We start from the raw sequence: 15,454 nt of genomic DNA, 5'->3' as shown, positions 1-15,454 counted from the left end.
AGCCAGAGGGCACTGTCCCCTTGCTTCTTCAGCCTTGGAGCTTTTTCATCATAATCTTTGTATTATATGTTGATGCAGTTGCAGACATCTGTGCCTAGCAATATTTCCAGTTGACCAAATATTCTAATCTTTTTTCATTTATATGCAAAAGAAATAGTTTTAAGTAACTTTTTATAGCAAGATGATACAATGGTATGAGTATAATCTAAATTTCTTTCTTGTGGTATTACCTTGTATACTGTACTTTTTATTTTATTCCTTGTAATTAAGTCACAGGCAGGATCCAGTTTCTGGAGCAGGTGTGGGCCCAGGGAGCCTTAGGTCCTTTCTTAGAAAACCCCAAACTTCAGGGAAGGGGTGCTGGCCCCGCCCCACCTTTGCCTCCTCTGCGCATAACCTCCAGTTGCCTTATTCCACGCCTTCACTTGTAATCCGCCTAGGAAAACAAGCTCTCTAAAACTTTTTCAGGGTTTTTTTTTTTTTTTCCTTCAAATTTTGGACCAAAGTTTCATTTGTTTTTTGTCTGCCTCTGATGCTGGGACCCAGATGGTGGGACGAAGGTCCTGAGTCTTAACTGTTCTTGTTCCCCTCCAGCCTCTCTGCAAGGATGTCCTTGGGGGTGGGGGAGAGGTTCTCCTTGGATTCCTGAATTTCCATAAAGGAGTGTAACAAGGGTGTAAATATTTATAATTTTTTATACCTGTTGTAAGACATGAGGGGCAGCAACACGCGGTTTTTTATGGTGACACACAGATGTATATTTTGATAACAGCAATCCCAATTCCAGGCTCAGTATTGTAACATGGAGCTAACAGTAACCACAAGCACATTCCATTGCCCATCCCGGATGGCTTGTAATGCAGAAAGAACTCAATTAAAACAATTTTATAACAAACTTTTACCTTTTCTGTAGATCTCTTTATTGCTGTTCACATTGTAGAAGGCCATTGGCCAGTTCTGTACTTGGATTTTGAATAAATTTCTTCTTTATCCGTGCTTCAGATTTCACTCTTTATTGGCCCTATTTTTGTTTTCTCTGCTGTTTCTTCTTCCTGTTTGACTTTTTTTTTTTTTTTTTTTTTTTTTGAGACAGTCTCTCAACTTGGTCACCCTGGGTAGAGTACCACGGTGTCATAGCTCACAGCAACCTCAGACTCTTGGGTTCAAGCGATGCTTTTGCCTCAGCCTCCCAAGTAGCTGGGACTATAGGTGTCTGCCACAATGCCCCGCTATTTTTAGAGACAAGGTCTTGCTCTTGCTCATTCTGGTCTCAAACTCCTGAGCTCAAGCAATCTACCCATCTTGACCTCCCAGAGTGCTAGGATTACAGGCATGAGCCACCTCACAAGGACCCAAAACTGGTTTCATTTTGTATTTCTTTGAGAAAGTATCACTTTGTCGTCTAGTAGAGTGCCTTCGTGTCACAGCTCACAGTAACCTCAACTCTTGACTCAGCCTCCTGAGTATCTGGGACTACAGGTTCCTGCCACAACACCTGGCTATTTTTTTAAGAGACTAGGGTGGAGTGAGGGCGTGTCTTTTTCTTGCTCAGGCTGGTCTTGAACTCATGAGCTCAGGCAATCCACCCACCTTGGCTTGGATTATGGGTTTGAGCTACAGTACCCAGCCTTTGGCCATTTTTTCCCCATATACTTGCCCAAAGTGAAAGTTTCAGAGCAAATTTTGGAAGGGAAGTGAGAGCTTTTGGGCCTTTGCCCACCCCCAGGTCAGGCAGCAATAAGGTCACAACCTGCCTTTGTGAAAAAGGGTCTAGATGGGTGTGAAGTGTGCTTGGCAGGATCCTCCCCCCTGTAAGGCAGGAATCTGCAGTACCAGACAAGACTCACTTCACAGGATCTGCCTCTTTTATTGATTCATCAAATGCTGACTCCCCAGTCCCTTGTTCCCCCCCTCCCTATCCATAAGGGATTCCCCCACTGCACCCCTGCAGGGGCTTGAAAAATGCACCCTGGTCCATTGGACAAGTTTGTAGTAGCCAGATTCAGTCCTGGAACCTGTGGGCCTGCATCTTCCGGTAGTAGCTCTCTACTTCTGCCTCACCAGCCTCCCTTTCTGCCAGCGCCAGGCTGCCTGCCTGGTGCCGGACCATTGAATCCCGGCTGGCTGGCCCCAGAGCCCCATCAGCTGAGCCCAGTGGGGGTAGGCCCTCACCTGTGACCAGGTTGACAGTGGCCACGGCCCCAAACCGAGGCTCCTCCTGGTCCACATCACTGATGGATGAGCCAGGGGACACCCCTGGTGGCCTGGATCCACCGCGGAAGCCACGAGCCAGATCCCCTAGCTCATAGCCACCCTCACCTTCCACAACCTTGGCCCCACCTCCAGCCACCTTCCATTCCCAGGGTGCATTACCCGCAGACAGGTGGACCACAGGGTGGTGGGGTGCATGTGCGTCGATGGTAATGATGCTGGCTGAGTCTCGGTCCGACGGCGACCGGTACTGGGAGGAGTCGGAGCTGGCACTGGAGGATGAGGCAGTCTCTGCTGCCTTGGAGCCAGCCCCACCTGGGGCCTTAGACATGGCAATCACCTGTAGCAGCCGTGGTGGATTGGCCACACGGGGCTGTGTGGTGCTGGAAGCCATGGCTGCCCCACCCTTCTCAGCCATCATGAGCCACTTGGCACGGACTGTGGCACTGCTCTTTGGAGACAGGCTGGCCCCTGCCTGCACTCCCTCCTCAGGGATGTGCACCAGGGGTTGTGGCCCTGCCCGTGATGGAAGAATGACCCGGGGCCCAAGCCCTGGCCTTGCCTGGACAGTGGGGTAGAGTGAGGGTGGGGCAGGGCCATCTTCCTCATCATCATCTTCCTCCTCCTCCTCCTCTTCCTCCTCTTCCTCTTCTTCTGCCATGGGCTCAGTGGGTGCCCGTAGGTGCCCTGGGCTGGCCTCATCGGACAGCCCCAGGCCACGGCCCTCCAGAGACTTCTGTTTCCACTCACTGATGAGCTGCTTGGATCGAGAGGCATCAAGTGGGACGTGGATGGTCATGTGGCGGCGGGCGGGGTCATCCAGTGAGGGTGTATTGACTCGGGGCAGTGTGTTACTGAAGGTCACCATGTTCTCCTTGCCCATGGGGCTGCGTGGAGCCAGCAGGTCCACATCCACGCTGGCCCGCTTTAGGCTGCCCAGAGAGGTCTTCTCCCGGGCCACAGGCCTGGACACACCCTCCAGCCGCCCTGGAGGGCCCAGCTCATCTGTGCTTACAGACTTGTTCTGCTGATAAACTGAATCATGGCCCCGCTGTGTCAGGGCCCGCAGTGCATCCTTGGAGGGTGCAGGGGCCACTGGTTTATCTGCAGGAGGGGCCTGGAAGTTGCCCACTGCATGACAGGCCTGGAGGGGAGATGAGAGCTGGGCATGAGGCCACCTTCTCGCCACAGGCAAAGCACCTGTCACCTGGGAGTCTGAGGAGGTGAGGCAAGCTTTTTTCCCAGTGGGAGTCAATTTTGGCCTTAAAGTCAAACACTGCATGTTGGCCAGGTCTAAGCCTATGAGATTCTGACCCCAGAGTCCCAAGGGGGAAGGCACTTCAGAATCCCCTAAGGCAGGGCTATGCCTCCCCCACTCAAATCCCCATTGCTCACCAGGTAGGCAGCGATGCCAGCACCAATGAGGAAGCCGGCATAGACGTCCACAGGGTGGCTGCGGTACTGTGTGATCTGAGTGAGCCCACAGACACCCGCTGCGATGGCGAAGGCAAACACCAGGATGGGCTTGAGCAGTTTCGTGGTGTCTGAGATAACTGAGTTGAAGTACATCTGGAGGCAGGGTGGGGTAGGAGGTCAGGGAGGCCAGTGGGTGGCCACTTGGCAGGAGGTTTGGGGGCCAGACTCACCGACACATAGACTGCAGCAAAGGCTGACAGTGTGGCATGCTGGGATGGGAAGGTCTTCCTGTAAGAGGAATCCAGCATGAGTCCTGCCTGCTCTGGGGCCGTGACTCCAGTGGTCAGTGCCTCACTTTCCCCATATGTTCACAGAGGGTGAAAGAAAAAGGTGTGGTGTGATGTTCAAGCCTGACTCACCGTGCAGACAGGATGGCGTGGGTATCATGGCCAGAGCAGATGTCCTGTGTAATGTAGGGGTTGACCTCACACGATGTGCCCAGCAGAGTATAATTGGGTTTGCAGACCGTGAGGAAGAATGGTGCATGGTAGCCTGTGGCCAGCTGGATGACATCAGTCACCAAGGCTGTGGCACAGAGGCCGAACACATGGACGCCTACAGGATAGAAGGGTCAGGGCCAGGCAAGGGAACTGGAGGCCTGGAATGGCCTGACCCTGTTTGTGGATTTTGGGTAGGGTCAGGGCACCATTCAGCAACTCACCCACAAACCGGACAGTGCGCCGCAGGAAAGAGTTGAAGTTGCAGCCGCCAGCGTTGATGCTGCCCTCGGCCCCATCAGGTCCCCCACCACGGCCCCACAACCGGGACTGCAGACAGTACAGCATGCCCTCGCCAACCATGATCTGCCCAACAGGGATGTGCTCAGGCGGGCTCCCAGCCAGAGGCCGCCCACAAACTAGCCCAGGCCCCTGATGCTGGGTACTCACTGAGGCGGCAGGGGCAGCAAAGGCCAAGCTGAGCAACATGAGCAGTGGGATTAGCTCCTCATTGGTCTCCACGTACGGCATGGAAAGTGTGCGGTCATAGCACTGGAAGCCCACTTTGGCTGGCTTGAAAAGGTCAGTCAGCTCCAGGAAGTACAGGGACACAATGGAGGATGCCACAATAGGCAGCTGTGGGGAGAAGCTGGCCAGGGTCACCCTGCACTTCCTGAGTCATCTGTCCATCCCTCTGTAAACTCAGAAATATCCCGTTTCATGAACCCATTCATAGATCCAACCAGCATCAAAGCCATTCTTACTACATCTGTGATTTCATCAATACACAGATTTGGCTCAGCGCCTGTATCTCAAGCAGCTAAGGCGCCAGCCATATACACCTGAGCTGGTGGGTTCAAATCCAGCCCGGGCCTGCCAAACAACACAACCAAAAAATAGCTGGGCGTTGTGGCGGGTGCCTATAGTCCCAGCTACTTGGGAGGCTGAGGCAAGAGAATCGCTTGAGCCCAGGAGCCCAGGAGTTGGAGGTTGTTGTGAGCTGTGATGCCATAGCACTCTACCTAGGGCAACAGCTTGAGGCTCTGTCTCAAAAACAAAAACAAAAACAAAAAACACAGGGCGGCGCCTGTGGCTCAGTGAGTAGGGCGCCGGCCCCATATGCCGAGGGTGGTGGGTTCAAACCCAGCCCCGGCTGAACTGCAACCAAAGAATAGCCGGGCGTTGTGGCGGGCGCCTGTAGTCCCAGCTGCTCAGGAGGCTGAGGCAAGAGAATCACATAAGCCCAAGAGCTGGAGGTTGCTGTGAGCCGTGTGACGCCATGGCACTCTACCGAGGGTAGTAAAGTATGACTGTCTCTACAAAAACAAACACAAAAAAACACAGATTCACATTCCATCCACTCATCCATCTATTTACCTACCATCTGTCCATCCTCTATTCATGTACCCATCCATCCTCCCTCCCATCCATTCATCTATCCTCCCAACCTTCCTTCCGTTCATCCATTCTCCACCTTCCACTCCAACCATCCTCCATTTATCCATCCTCAATCTTCCATCCATCCATCCTTCCAGCCATCTGTCCATCCTCCCTCCCATCCATCTTTCCACCCTCTCAATCTTCCTTCCATTCATTCATCATAAATCGACCTACCTTTCCAACTTTCTTTTTTTTTTTTTTTTTGTAGAGACAGAGTTTCACTTCATGGCCCTCGGTGGAGTGCCGTGGCGTCACACAGCTCACAGCAACCTCCAATTCCTGGGCCTAGGCGATTCTCCTGCCTCAGCCTCCCGAGTAGCTGGGACTACAGGCGCCCGCCACAACGCCCGGCTATTTTTTTGTTGCAGGTTGGCCGGGCCGGGTTTGAACCCGCCACCCTCGGTATGTGGGGCCAGCACCCTGCTCACTGAGCCACAGGCGCCGCCCCTTTCCAACTTTCAATTAATCCATCCTCCATCTCCCATTCATCTATACTCCCAACCATACATCCCTCCCTCCCAACATTCCATCCATCCACCTACCCCACCAACATTTCATTCACCTATCCACCATCCTTCATCCATCCATCTCCCATCTATCTACCCTCTGAGCCTTCCATTCATCCATCCTCCATCCATCTTCTACCCACCCATCCATCCTCCATACTCCATTCATACAGTCTCCCAACCATCTGTCCATTCTCCATCCATCCATCATCCATTCTCCCAGCAATCCATCCATACTCCATCCTACATTGACCCTCGATCCACCCTCCCATCCATCTACCAATCCTCTATGCATCCTTGATCCAACCATCTATTGACCCTCCCTTTCACATCCATCCACCTATCCATCCATCCATTCTACATTTCACCCATAACATTCATTGCTTCTCACCAGATACCCTTGCCTTCTTGAACAACTTTTAAGCAATAAATACATTCCTGCCTCTAGGATTTCCTCCCTCTCTTCTCCCTAGCCTGAGACATGCTTCCTATAGACATCGACCCTGTTCCCCAGTCCTCCCCAGAGGGATCCTCTCTAGTCCTCAGACCTGCACATGCCAATCTACGACTGAACCTTGACAGCAGCATCTGGCACACCATAGATCCTTAATGAATGAATTTGTTGGGTCATTCATTCGTACATCCTGGTTGTGTGCCCCCCACATGTTGGGCATAGAACACACATAATATTCCTGAATGCTCACAGCTCCATGTGAGGCATGAAGTAATGCCTCAAGGGGGATGAATTCATGTCCAAGGAGCACTAATTGAATGCCTGCTGCAGGCAGGCACAAGGACCCAAGCAGATGAGTATACTGTGTGTACTCAAGTCCTGCTTTCACCATGAATGGCTGGTAGAACTCCCTGTGCCTCAGTTTCAACACTGTAAAATGAGAATGATAAAACAGCTGCCTTCTAGGGCTCTGATGAGAAATTAGCTGAGTCTATATTTTGAAAGTGCTCAGAACAGTGCTTTGTACAGAGAAAGCCTTTAGCAAATATTAGCTGCAATTATTGTTTTCATTCTTATGATAAGCATGACTTGGCTGGGGTGTGCAGATAGCATCCCAGGGGAAGGGCTTTTAGGGTTTTTTGTTTTTTTTTTTTTGAGACAGTCTCACTTAGTTGCCTTTGGTAGAGTTGTGGCATCACAGCTCACAGCAACCTCAAACTCTTGGGCTCAAACAAATCCTCTTGCCTCAGCCTCCCAAATAGCTGGTACTACAGGCATCTGGCCCAACACCCAGTTCATGGGAAGGGTTTGAAGTGGCTCCTCATTGGAACCTGACACCCCTGGAGAGCCTGGAAGTACTTCCTTAGATTTTTAATTTTTATTTATTTATTGAGTCAGGGTCTTACTCTGTGCCCTTGGTAGTGTCATTTCCGTCATAGCTCACAGCAACCCCAAAACTCTTGGGCTTAAGTGATCCTTTTGCTTCAACCTCCTGAGTAGCTGGGACTACAGGTGCCCACCACAATGCCTGGCTAGTTTTTCTATTTTTAGTAGAGATGGGGGTCTCACTTTTGTTTAGGCAGATCTCCAATTCCTGTGCTCAGGCGATCCACTTGTCTTGGCCTCCCAGAGTGCTAGGTGTGAGCCACCATGCCCGGCCTTATTTATTTATTTACTTATTTATATGTATTTATTTATTTTGAGACAGTCTCACTATGTCATCCTCAGTAGAGTTCTATGGTGTCATACCTCACAGCAATCTCAAACTCTTGGGCTTGCAAGCAATTCTCTTGCGTCTCCCAAGTAGCTGGGACTACAGGCACCCACCACAACGCCCGGCTATTTTGTTGTTGTAATTGTCATTGTTATTTAGCAGGCCCAGGTTCGCTGGTTCGAACCCACCAGCCCTGGTGTATGTAGCCAGAGCCCCAAACACTAAGCTATAGGCACCAAGCCTCATTTTTTATTTTTGAGACAAGTCTCTCACTCTGTTGCCCAAGCTACAGTGCATCATCTATACCCATCATCTGTGGCATCATCCCACCTAACAGTAACTTCAAACTCCTGGGTTCAAGCAATCCTCTTGCCTCAGCCTCCCAAGTAGATGGGACTACGGTGGTATGCCATCATACCTGGCTAATTTTTTTTTTCTATTTTTAGTAGAGATGGGGAAGGTATCACTCTTGCTCACACTGGTCTCAAACTCGTGAACTTAAGCAATCCTCTTGCTCCAGTCTCCCGAAGTGCTAGATAACAGGTGTGAGCCACCACACGAAGACTATAAGGATTACTCTCCACTAATTTCTCATTTCTTCCAGAGATCCTCAGCCAAAAACTACAAACACCTGAGAACATATTGGCCCAGATAAAAATTAAATTGCTTCATTTTGTGTGTGTTTAAAAAAAATTACCATAGCTGTTTCTTTTTCTTTCTTTTTTTTTTGAGACAGATTCTCAAGCTGTCGCCCTGGGTAGAGTGCCATGGCACCATAGCTTACAGCAACCTTCAACTCTTGGGCTCGAGTGATCCTCTTGCCTCAGTTTTTCTATTTTTGTTGTTGTCGTTGCAGTTTGGCCAGGGCCGGGTTTGAACCGCCACCCTCGGTATATAGGGCTAGGGCCCTGCCCACTGAGCCACAGGAGCCACCCAGTTTTTCTATTTTTAGTAGAGATGGGGGGGGGTGTGCCTCACTTTTTGCTCAGGCTGGTCTCAAACCCATGAGCTCAAGCTATCCACCCTCTTCGACCTCCCAGAGTGCTAGAATTATAGGTGTGAGGCACTGCACCGGTCAGCTGTTTATTTTTCAGATAGCATTTAAATTCCCATTCCAAGAGATTATACCTTCTCAAGGCTCCTTCATCAAAGAAGAGGCAGCTTCCTCCCCTGGAAGCCCCCACCATTTGTCCTACACTCCTTGTCTCTGAATCCTTATAGAAATTGCTTTATGAGACACAATTATAAGAGGCACTTTATCTAACAAATGCAATCAGTGTAACATAATTCTTTGTCCCCTCAATGAATCCCAAACAATAAATACAAACTAAATAAAAAAAGAAAAACTGTTCACATAGCTCGTGTCTGTAGTCCAGGGCGGCGCCTGTGGCTCAGTGAGTAGGGCACCAGCCCCATATACCACGGGTGGCGGGTTCAAACCCGGCCCCGGCCAAACTGCAACAACTGAAAAGAAAATAGCTGGGCATTGTGGTGGGCGCCTGTAGTCCCAGCTACTTGGGAGGCTGAGGCAAGAGAATCGCCTAAACCCAGGAGTTGGAGGTTGCTATGAGCAGTGTGACACCACAGCACTCCACCAAGGGCGATAAAGTGAGACTCTGTCTCTACCAAAAAAAAAAAATGTCTGTAGTCCTAGCACTCTGGGAGGCAGAGGTGGGTGGATCACCTGTGCTCAGGCTACACCCCAGCTCTACTAAAAATAGAAAAACTCAGTGGGCATTATGGCAGATGCCTATAGTCCCAGATACTTGGGAGGCTGAGGCAAGAGGATAGCTCAAGCCCACGAGTTTGAGGTTGTTGTAACCTATGACTCCACAGCACTCCAGCCTGGGTGACAGAGTGAGACTCTTGTCTTAAAAAGAAAAAGAATAAAGGCAATGCAAATCCAAAATGCTATGAACACACAGTGCTGGTTCTACTGCAGGTAAATAGACACACACGTGGGCATATAAAACACTGCAGTCCGGCTCAGGGAATGGTGTACCAACAAAGAAGCACTGTACTGGCGCCTTGCATACCAAGCTGAGCAAAGATCTCTGCTGGAAAAAAGCTAAGATCTGAAACTTGTGTTTTATTTTTTTATTTTTAGTTTTTTTTTGAGACAGAGTCTCAAGCCATCTCCCTGGGTAGAGTGCTGTGGTGGCATCACAGCTCACAGCAAATTCCAACTCCTGGGTTCAAGCAATTCTTCTGCCTCTGCCTCCCAAGTAGCTAGGACCACAGGTGCCTGCCACAACGCCCAGCTATTTTTTGGTTGCAGTCATTGTTGTTTGCCGGGCCCAGGTTGGATTCGAACCCGCCAGCTCAGGTGTATGTGGCTGGCATCTTAGCCACTTGAGCCATAGGCACCGAGCCCGAAACTTGTGTTTTAAACATGGAGGGATGGCCAGGTACAGTGGCTCATGCCCATAATCCTAGCACTCTGGGAGGGTGGGGCAGGTGGTTGGATTTTTTTTTTTTTCTTGAGCTCAGGAGTTCCAGACCAGTCTGACCTGACTAAGCAAGAGCGAGACCTTGTCTCTACAAAATATAATTATAAACAAACTAACAAATAAATAAAATAATTATTTTAAAAAAGTGGAGAGAGAGAACAGGCATAAAGCTATTTCTTTTTTTTGTTTGTTTGTTTATTTTTTATTGTTTGGGATTCATTGAGGGGACAAAGAATTAGGTTACACTGATTGAATTTGTTAGATAAAGTTCCTCATGTAATTTTGTCCCATAAAGCAATTTCTTTCTTTCTTTTTTTTTTTTTTTGAGATACAGTGTTACTATGTCACCCTCGGTAGAGTGCTGTGGTGTCACAGTTCACAGCAACCTCAAACTCTTGGGCTTAAACGATTTTCCTGCCTCAGCCTCTTGAGTAGCTGAGACTACAGGCACCCACCACAATGCCCAGCTATTTTGGCTGCAGTTGTCATTGTTGGTTAGCAGGCCTGGTCTGGGCTTGAACCCACCAGCCTCGGTGTACGTGGCCAGGGTCCTACTTACTGAGCTACAGGCACCAAGCCGCCATAAACAATTTCTATAAGGATTCAGAGACATGGAGGGTAGGACAAGTGGGTGAGTGGGAGCTTCCAGGCAAGGAAGCTGCCTTCTCTTTGATGATGAAATGTTGAGAAGGTATAATCTCTTGGAAGGGGAATTTAAATGTTATTTGAAAAATAAACAGGTTTTCTACACAGTGATTTTGCCTGTTGAGGAGGGACCCTGTCATGGGGGGATGAGGTAAATTGTTCCAGTGCAGCCACTAGCCATGTGACCTGGCACTTATGCCCTGGGCCTGAGGACCCCTGTCCTCTACCCAGGGTCCCCAACATGGATGAACATTACCTTTTGACACTTAGTATGTGTCAGGTGGCTGCATATAGACTTTTTTTTTTTTTTTTTAACTCAGAAAGGGCTCAGCGCCTGTGGCTCAAGTGGCTAAGGTGCCAGCCACATACACCTGAGCTGGTGGGTTCGAATCCAGCCCAGTCCCGCCAAACAACGATGGCTGCAACCCAAAAAATAGCCAGGCGTTGTGGCAGGCACCTGTAGTCCCAGCTACTTGGGAGACTGAGGCTGGAGACTTGCTTGAGCCCAGGAGTTGGAGGTTGCTGTGAGCTGTGATGCCACAGCACTCTACCCAGGGTGACAGCTTGAGACTCTGTCTCAAAAAAAAAAAAAACTCATAAAGGTTGGGGGCTGTGACTCACACCTGTTATCCTTGCACTCTGAGAGGTTGAAACCAGTGGATCTCTTGAGCTCAAGAGTTCAAGATCAGCCTGAACAAGAGTGAGACTCTGTCTCTACTAAAAAGAGAAACAGGGCAGTGCCTGTGGCTCAAGGAGTAGGGCGCCAGCCCCATATACCAGAGGTGGAGGGTCCAAACCCGGTCCCAGCCAAAAACTGCAAAAAATAAAGAAAGAAAGAAAGATGTACGTTTTTTTTGTTTTTTTTTTTGTAGAGACAGAGTCTCACTTTATGGCCCTCGGTAGAGTGCCGTGGCATCACACAGCTCACAGCAACCTCTAACTCCTGGGCTTAAGCGATTCTCTTGCCTCAGCCTCCTGAGTAGCTGGGACTACAGGCGCCCGCCACAACGCCCGGCTATTTTTTGGTTGCAGTTTGGCCAGGGCCGGGTTTGAACCTGCCACCCTCGGTATATGGGGCCGGTGCCTTACCGACTGAGCCACAGGCACCACCCGAAAGATGTATGTTTTTAAATAAATAAAAATAAAAAGAGAAACATTAACTGTGTATGGTGGCACATGCCTGTAGTCCCAGCTATTAGGGAGGCTGAAGCAAGAGGATCACTTGAGCCCAGGAGTCTGAAGTTGCTGTGAGCTAGGCTGATGCCATGGCACACTACCCAGGGTGACAGAATGAGACTTTATGTCACAAAAAAACAAAAGAAAAAAACACTTATAAAGTCCTAACTCTGTGACTGCCAGTTCTAACTTTTTGTAAATATTTAGTTCCTATAAGCTTCCCCCTACCAGAGGGGAAGCTGAGGCCCAGGGAGTTTAAGGGCATTAACCTCACATTAGGAGAGAGGGTTTTTTTGTTTTTGAGACAAAGTCTCATCTCACTCTGTCACCCTGGATATAGTGTGCTGTGGTGTCATAGCTCACAACCTCAAATGCTTGGGCTTCAGCAATCCTCTTGCCTCAGCCTCCTGAGTAGCTGGGACTACAAGGGTGTACTATGCTGGGTTAGTGTTTCTGTTTTTTTTTTTGTTTGTTTGTTTTTTGCAGTTTTTGGCCAGGGCTGGGTTTGAACCTGCCACCTCCCCGCCACCTCCGGCATAGGGGGCCGGGGCCCTACTCCTTTGAGCCACAGGCGCAGCCCAGTTTTTCTGGTTTTTCAGTAGAGGCAGGGTCTTGCTCTTGCTCAGGGTGATCTCAAACTCATGAACTCAAGCAATCCTCCTGCCTTGGCCTCTCACAGTGCTAGGATTATAGGTGTGAGCCACTGTGCCCCACCAGCAGAGTTTTTTGTGTTTTTGAGACAAGGTACAGACTGTCACTAAGGCTGGATGTGATCACAGCTCACTGCAGACAGGAACTCAGGGCTCAATTGATCCTCCTGGCTCAGCCTCCAGAGTAGGTAGGACTATACCTGTGCACCACCACTCCCAGCTAATTTAAAAATTTTCTGCACCAATAGGGTCTTGCTATGTCGACCAGCTCTCTGTTGCCCTGGCTGGTCTCCAACTCTTGATCTCAAGGGATCTTCCCACTTAGGCCTCCCAAAGTGCTGAGATTACAGGTATGAGCAGCACAGCCCCATCCAGAGGATGGTTTTGAACCCAGAGCCCAAGTGCTGGAGGAAAACCCTGAACCTGCACCCAGGCCTCTCCCTCACTTGCCCCTACTTCCCCACACCCCTTCATGGCCTCAGCGCTCCTAGTCCCAGCCCCTCCAGGTGAGCTACTGACCTAGATCCTGGGACTGAAGATCCCACCTTCCAGCATTTGCCTGTATTGTTTCTACAGCCAATTTGCCTCTGGAACTCCTACTCAATCTGCAGAGCCCAACCACTCTGACCCACGCCCCCATCCCCCAAGCACCCTGGTTTTCCCCCGTCCCAAGGCTGTGCCCCATCTCGTTCCTGGGGGGGCGGTTCTGACGGCAGGAACTGAGGCCTCTCCTCCGCCCCCACCCAGCGAGACCCCTACTCACCTCCACAAAGTAGAAGCAAGGCAGAAGCGTCATGCTGTCCTTCGGGGTTTTATTCTTCTCCTTGGTTGAGATCATGGTGCCACCGGCGCCACAGGCCGTGGCTGGAGGGGACAAAGCCGCACTAGAGCGGGAGACGCACAGACTTAGACTTGGGAGGGCCTAGTGATTGGCGCCAGCAGAAGAAGGACGGGCAAGGATGTTCATTAGCCGCCCGGAAAACTGAGGCTGAAGGAGACCAGTATCCCCGCAGCCTCCCCGGCGCACCACGGCCCTGCCACACAATCTGGCTTCCTGGCACCTTCACTATCAGGCTCAGAAAGGGGGTTCGGCAAAGAGGGCGGGCCCAGCCTGGCCTGGGGTCTCCAAGCGGAAGGCCGTCCTCGCCTCAAGGAGGGGTCACCCAGGAGAATGGGGGGCCCAGGGAGAAGGAAGAGAGGATGGAGTGCGAGCACCGTGCCCCACAGTACCCTCACCTGCAGCAGCCTGCGTTCGAAGGGCGGAGCTGGAGCGGCGGCGGGGCTCGGGCTGCGGCCCGGCGAGTACAAAGCACGGCCCCTCCCCCGCGGGGGCGGAGGGAGCCCGGCCCGAGACCCCCACGAACGCTGCAGCCTAGGCGCTGCGCCAGGGGCGGGGGCTCTTTGTCTCCGTGCGTCGGGGGCGCAGCGCGCGTCCTTCCCCTCGCCTGCCTCTCCGGCTGCGGTTTGCTGGATGTCGGGGTCTCGAGGTCGCGAGCTGCGGCTGGCACTGCGGAGGGCCGGGCTCTGTCTTCCCCTCCCTCTCGACCTCCCTCCACGTCCTACCCTCACGGGTCTCTCGCGATGACCTCAGGGGCCCCATCGACGCGGGGGCGGAGGAGGGTGCCTGCGTCTCTGGGACTCTGTCTCTCGGGGTCTCTCACCGTCCGGCCCAGTGTCTGCCACGCCCCACCCCACGTCCCTGCCAGGCTCTCCGTTCCCCCGCACCGGTTTCCATGGCAAGCTTCCTCGGCTCCCTGAACAATTGGGAGACAAAGGAAGCTGGGGGCTGGGGACTGGAGTTGGGGGTGGGGTGAGGGGGTGTGGCCCTCGCCCCAGTTGGTTCCACTCCTCCTCCCTTCTCTGCCCGACCGGGGTCCGCCCTCCGCCTGGCCCTCAGGAACCAGGGCATAGGGGGCATGCAGGGGCGATGGGTAGGGGGCTCGGGGAAAAATGTACACATTTAGGCAGTACTGGCTTGCTTTTTGCAGGCAGTTCATTTTCGTACACAGCCCTGAGTGTTAGGGCCTGTGTGACTCCCATTTTATGGATGGGGAAACTGAAGCCCAGGGAGCATAGGTGACTATGCGAGCTCTCCAGGCCCAGAAGGCCAGGGTTTTATCGAGTTTATTTATTTACTATCTGTTGAGCACCTAAGGTACACCCCATCTGATCCGAGACTGCAGACCCTTTGGGAACAGAGACAGACCCTGACAGTTCCACAGTTAAATTTCTCATTAGCTTTTGGGGATGAGGGATGCATTGATTGAGTGACTACTGTTTGTAGGCACTGGTCTTTATTCCCCTTCAGCTATTTAACCCATTCCCCCTCCTCAGATTCTGTCCTTTGACTCATGTTTTCAAAGAACCTCAACTCCAGGTGTTCAGAGGAGGCTTTCTGTTTGCTTAAGAGTGACCTCTGAGAGCTGGAGTCCTGAAGTCGCCTCACATGCCCCTGTCCCCCAGAAACACAGCCAGGGTTACCTACATGTCCCAGGTCCTCCTGCTTGAGAGGGTTCTTGGCCCTGAGGTTCTTGTGGGTGAGCAAGGATGCGTCTTCCCACAGCCCAGGGTCAGGAAGCCTGTGAGAGGGGACATTGGTATGGATGGGTCTTTTTTTTTGTTCCAGCTAGTGAGAGGTGGAGGCTGGGCAGCCGTTGGGAATCCTGCTGTTGAAAGGTGACCACAAACAGTCCTCCAGAGGCATGAGGAGGAGGAAGAAATGGAGCAATTGCCCCTTGGGTGTCTCCTGGGGGCCAGGAGAGGGTATGAGGGTACCTGGAGAAACCTTAGGGTTAG

The 15,454-nt window shown here is 51.4% G+C and overlaps 1 protein-coding gene across 1 annotated transcript; it reads right to left on the bottom strand.

Moving 5' to 3' along the window:
- Nucleotides 1-1,211: 1,211 nt before the first annotated feature.
- On the bottom strand, nt 1,212-14,292 carry PLPPR3 (phospholipid phosphatase related 3). The gene is made up of 8 exons (XM_053581613.1): nt 13,895-14,292; nt 13,422-13,542; nt 4,575-4,760; nt 4,349-4,490; nt 4,047-4,242; nt 3,858-3,915; nt 3,607-3,780; nt 1,212-3,355 (listed from the first exon to the last, which is right to left on the bottom strand). Exons 2-8 carry the CDS (start codon nt 13,494-13,496, stop codon nt 2,003-2,005), a joined length of 2,184 nt encoding a protein of 727 aa, XP_053437588.1. The 5' UTR covers nt 13,497-13,542; nt 13,895-14,292; the 3' UTR covers nt 1,212-2,002.
- Nucleotides 14,293-15,454: the final 1,162 nt, after the last annotated feature.

Source organism: Nycticebus coucang, chromosome 2 (assembly GCF_027406575.1).
Source record: "Nycticebus coucang isolate mNycCou1 chromosome 2, mNycCou1.pri, whole genome shotgun sequence".
Lineage (NCBI taxonomy): Eukaryota > Metazoa > Chordata > Mammalia > Primates > Lorisidae > Nycticebus > Nycticebus coucang.
The sequence above is the reverse complement of the archived record's forward strand: the minus strand, read 5'-3'. Positions and strand labels throughout refer to the sequence as shown.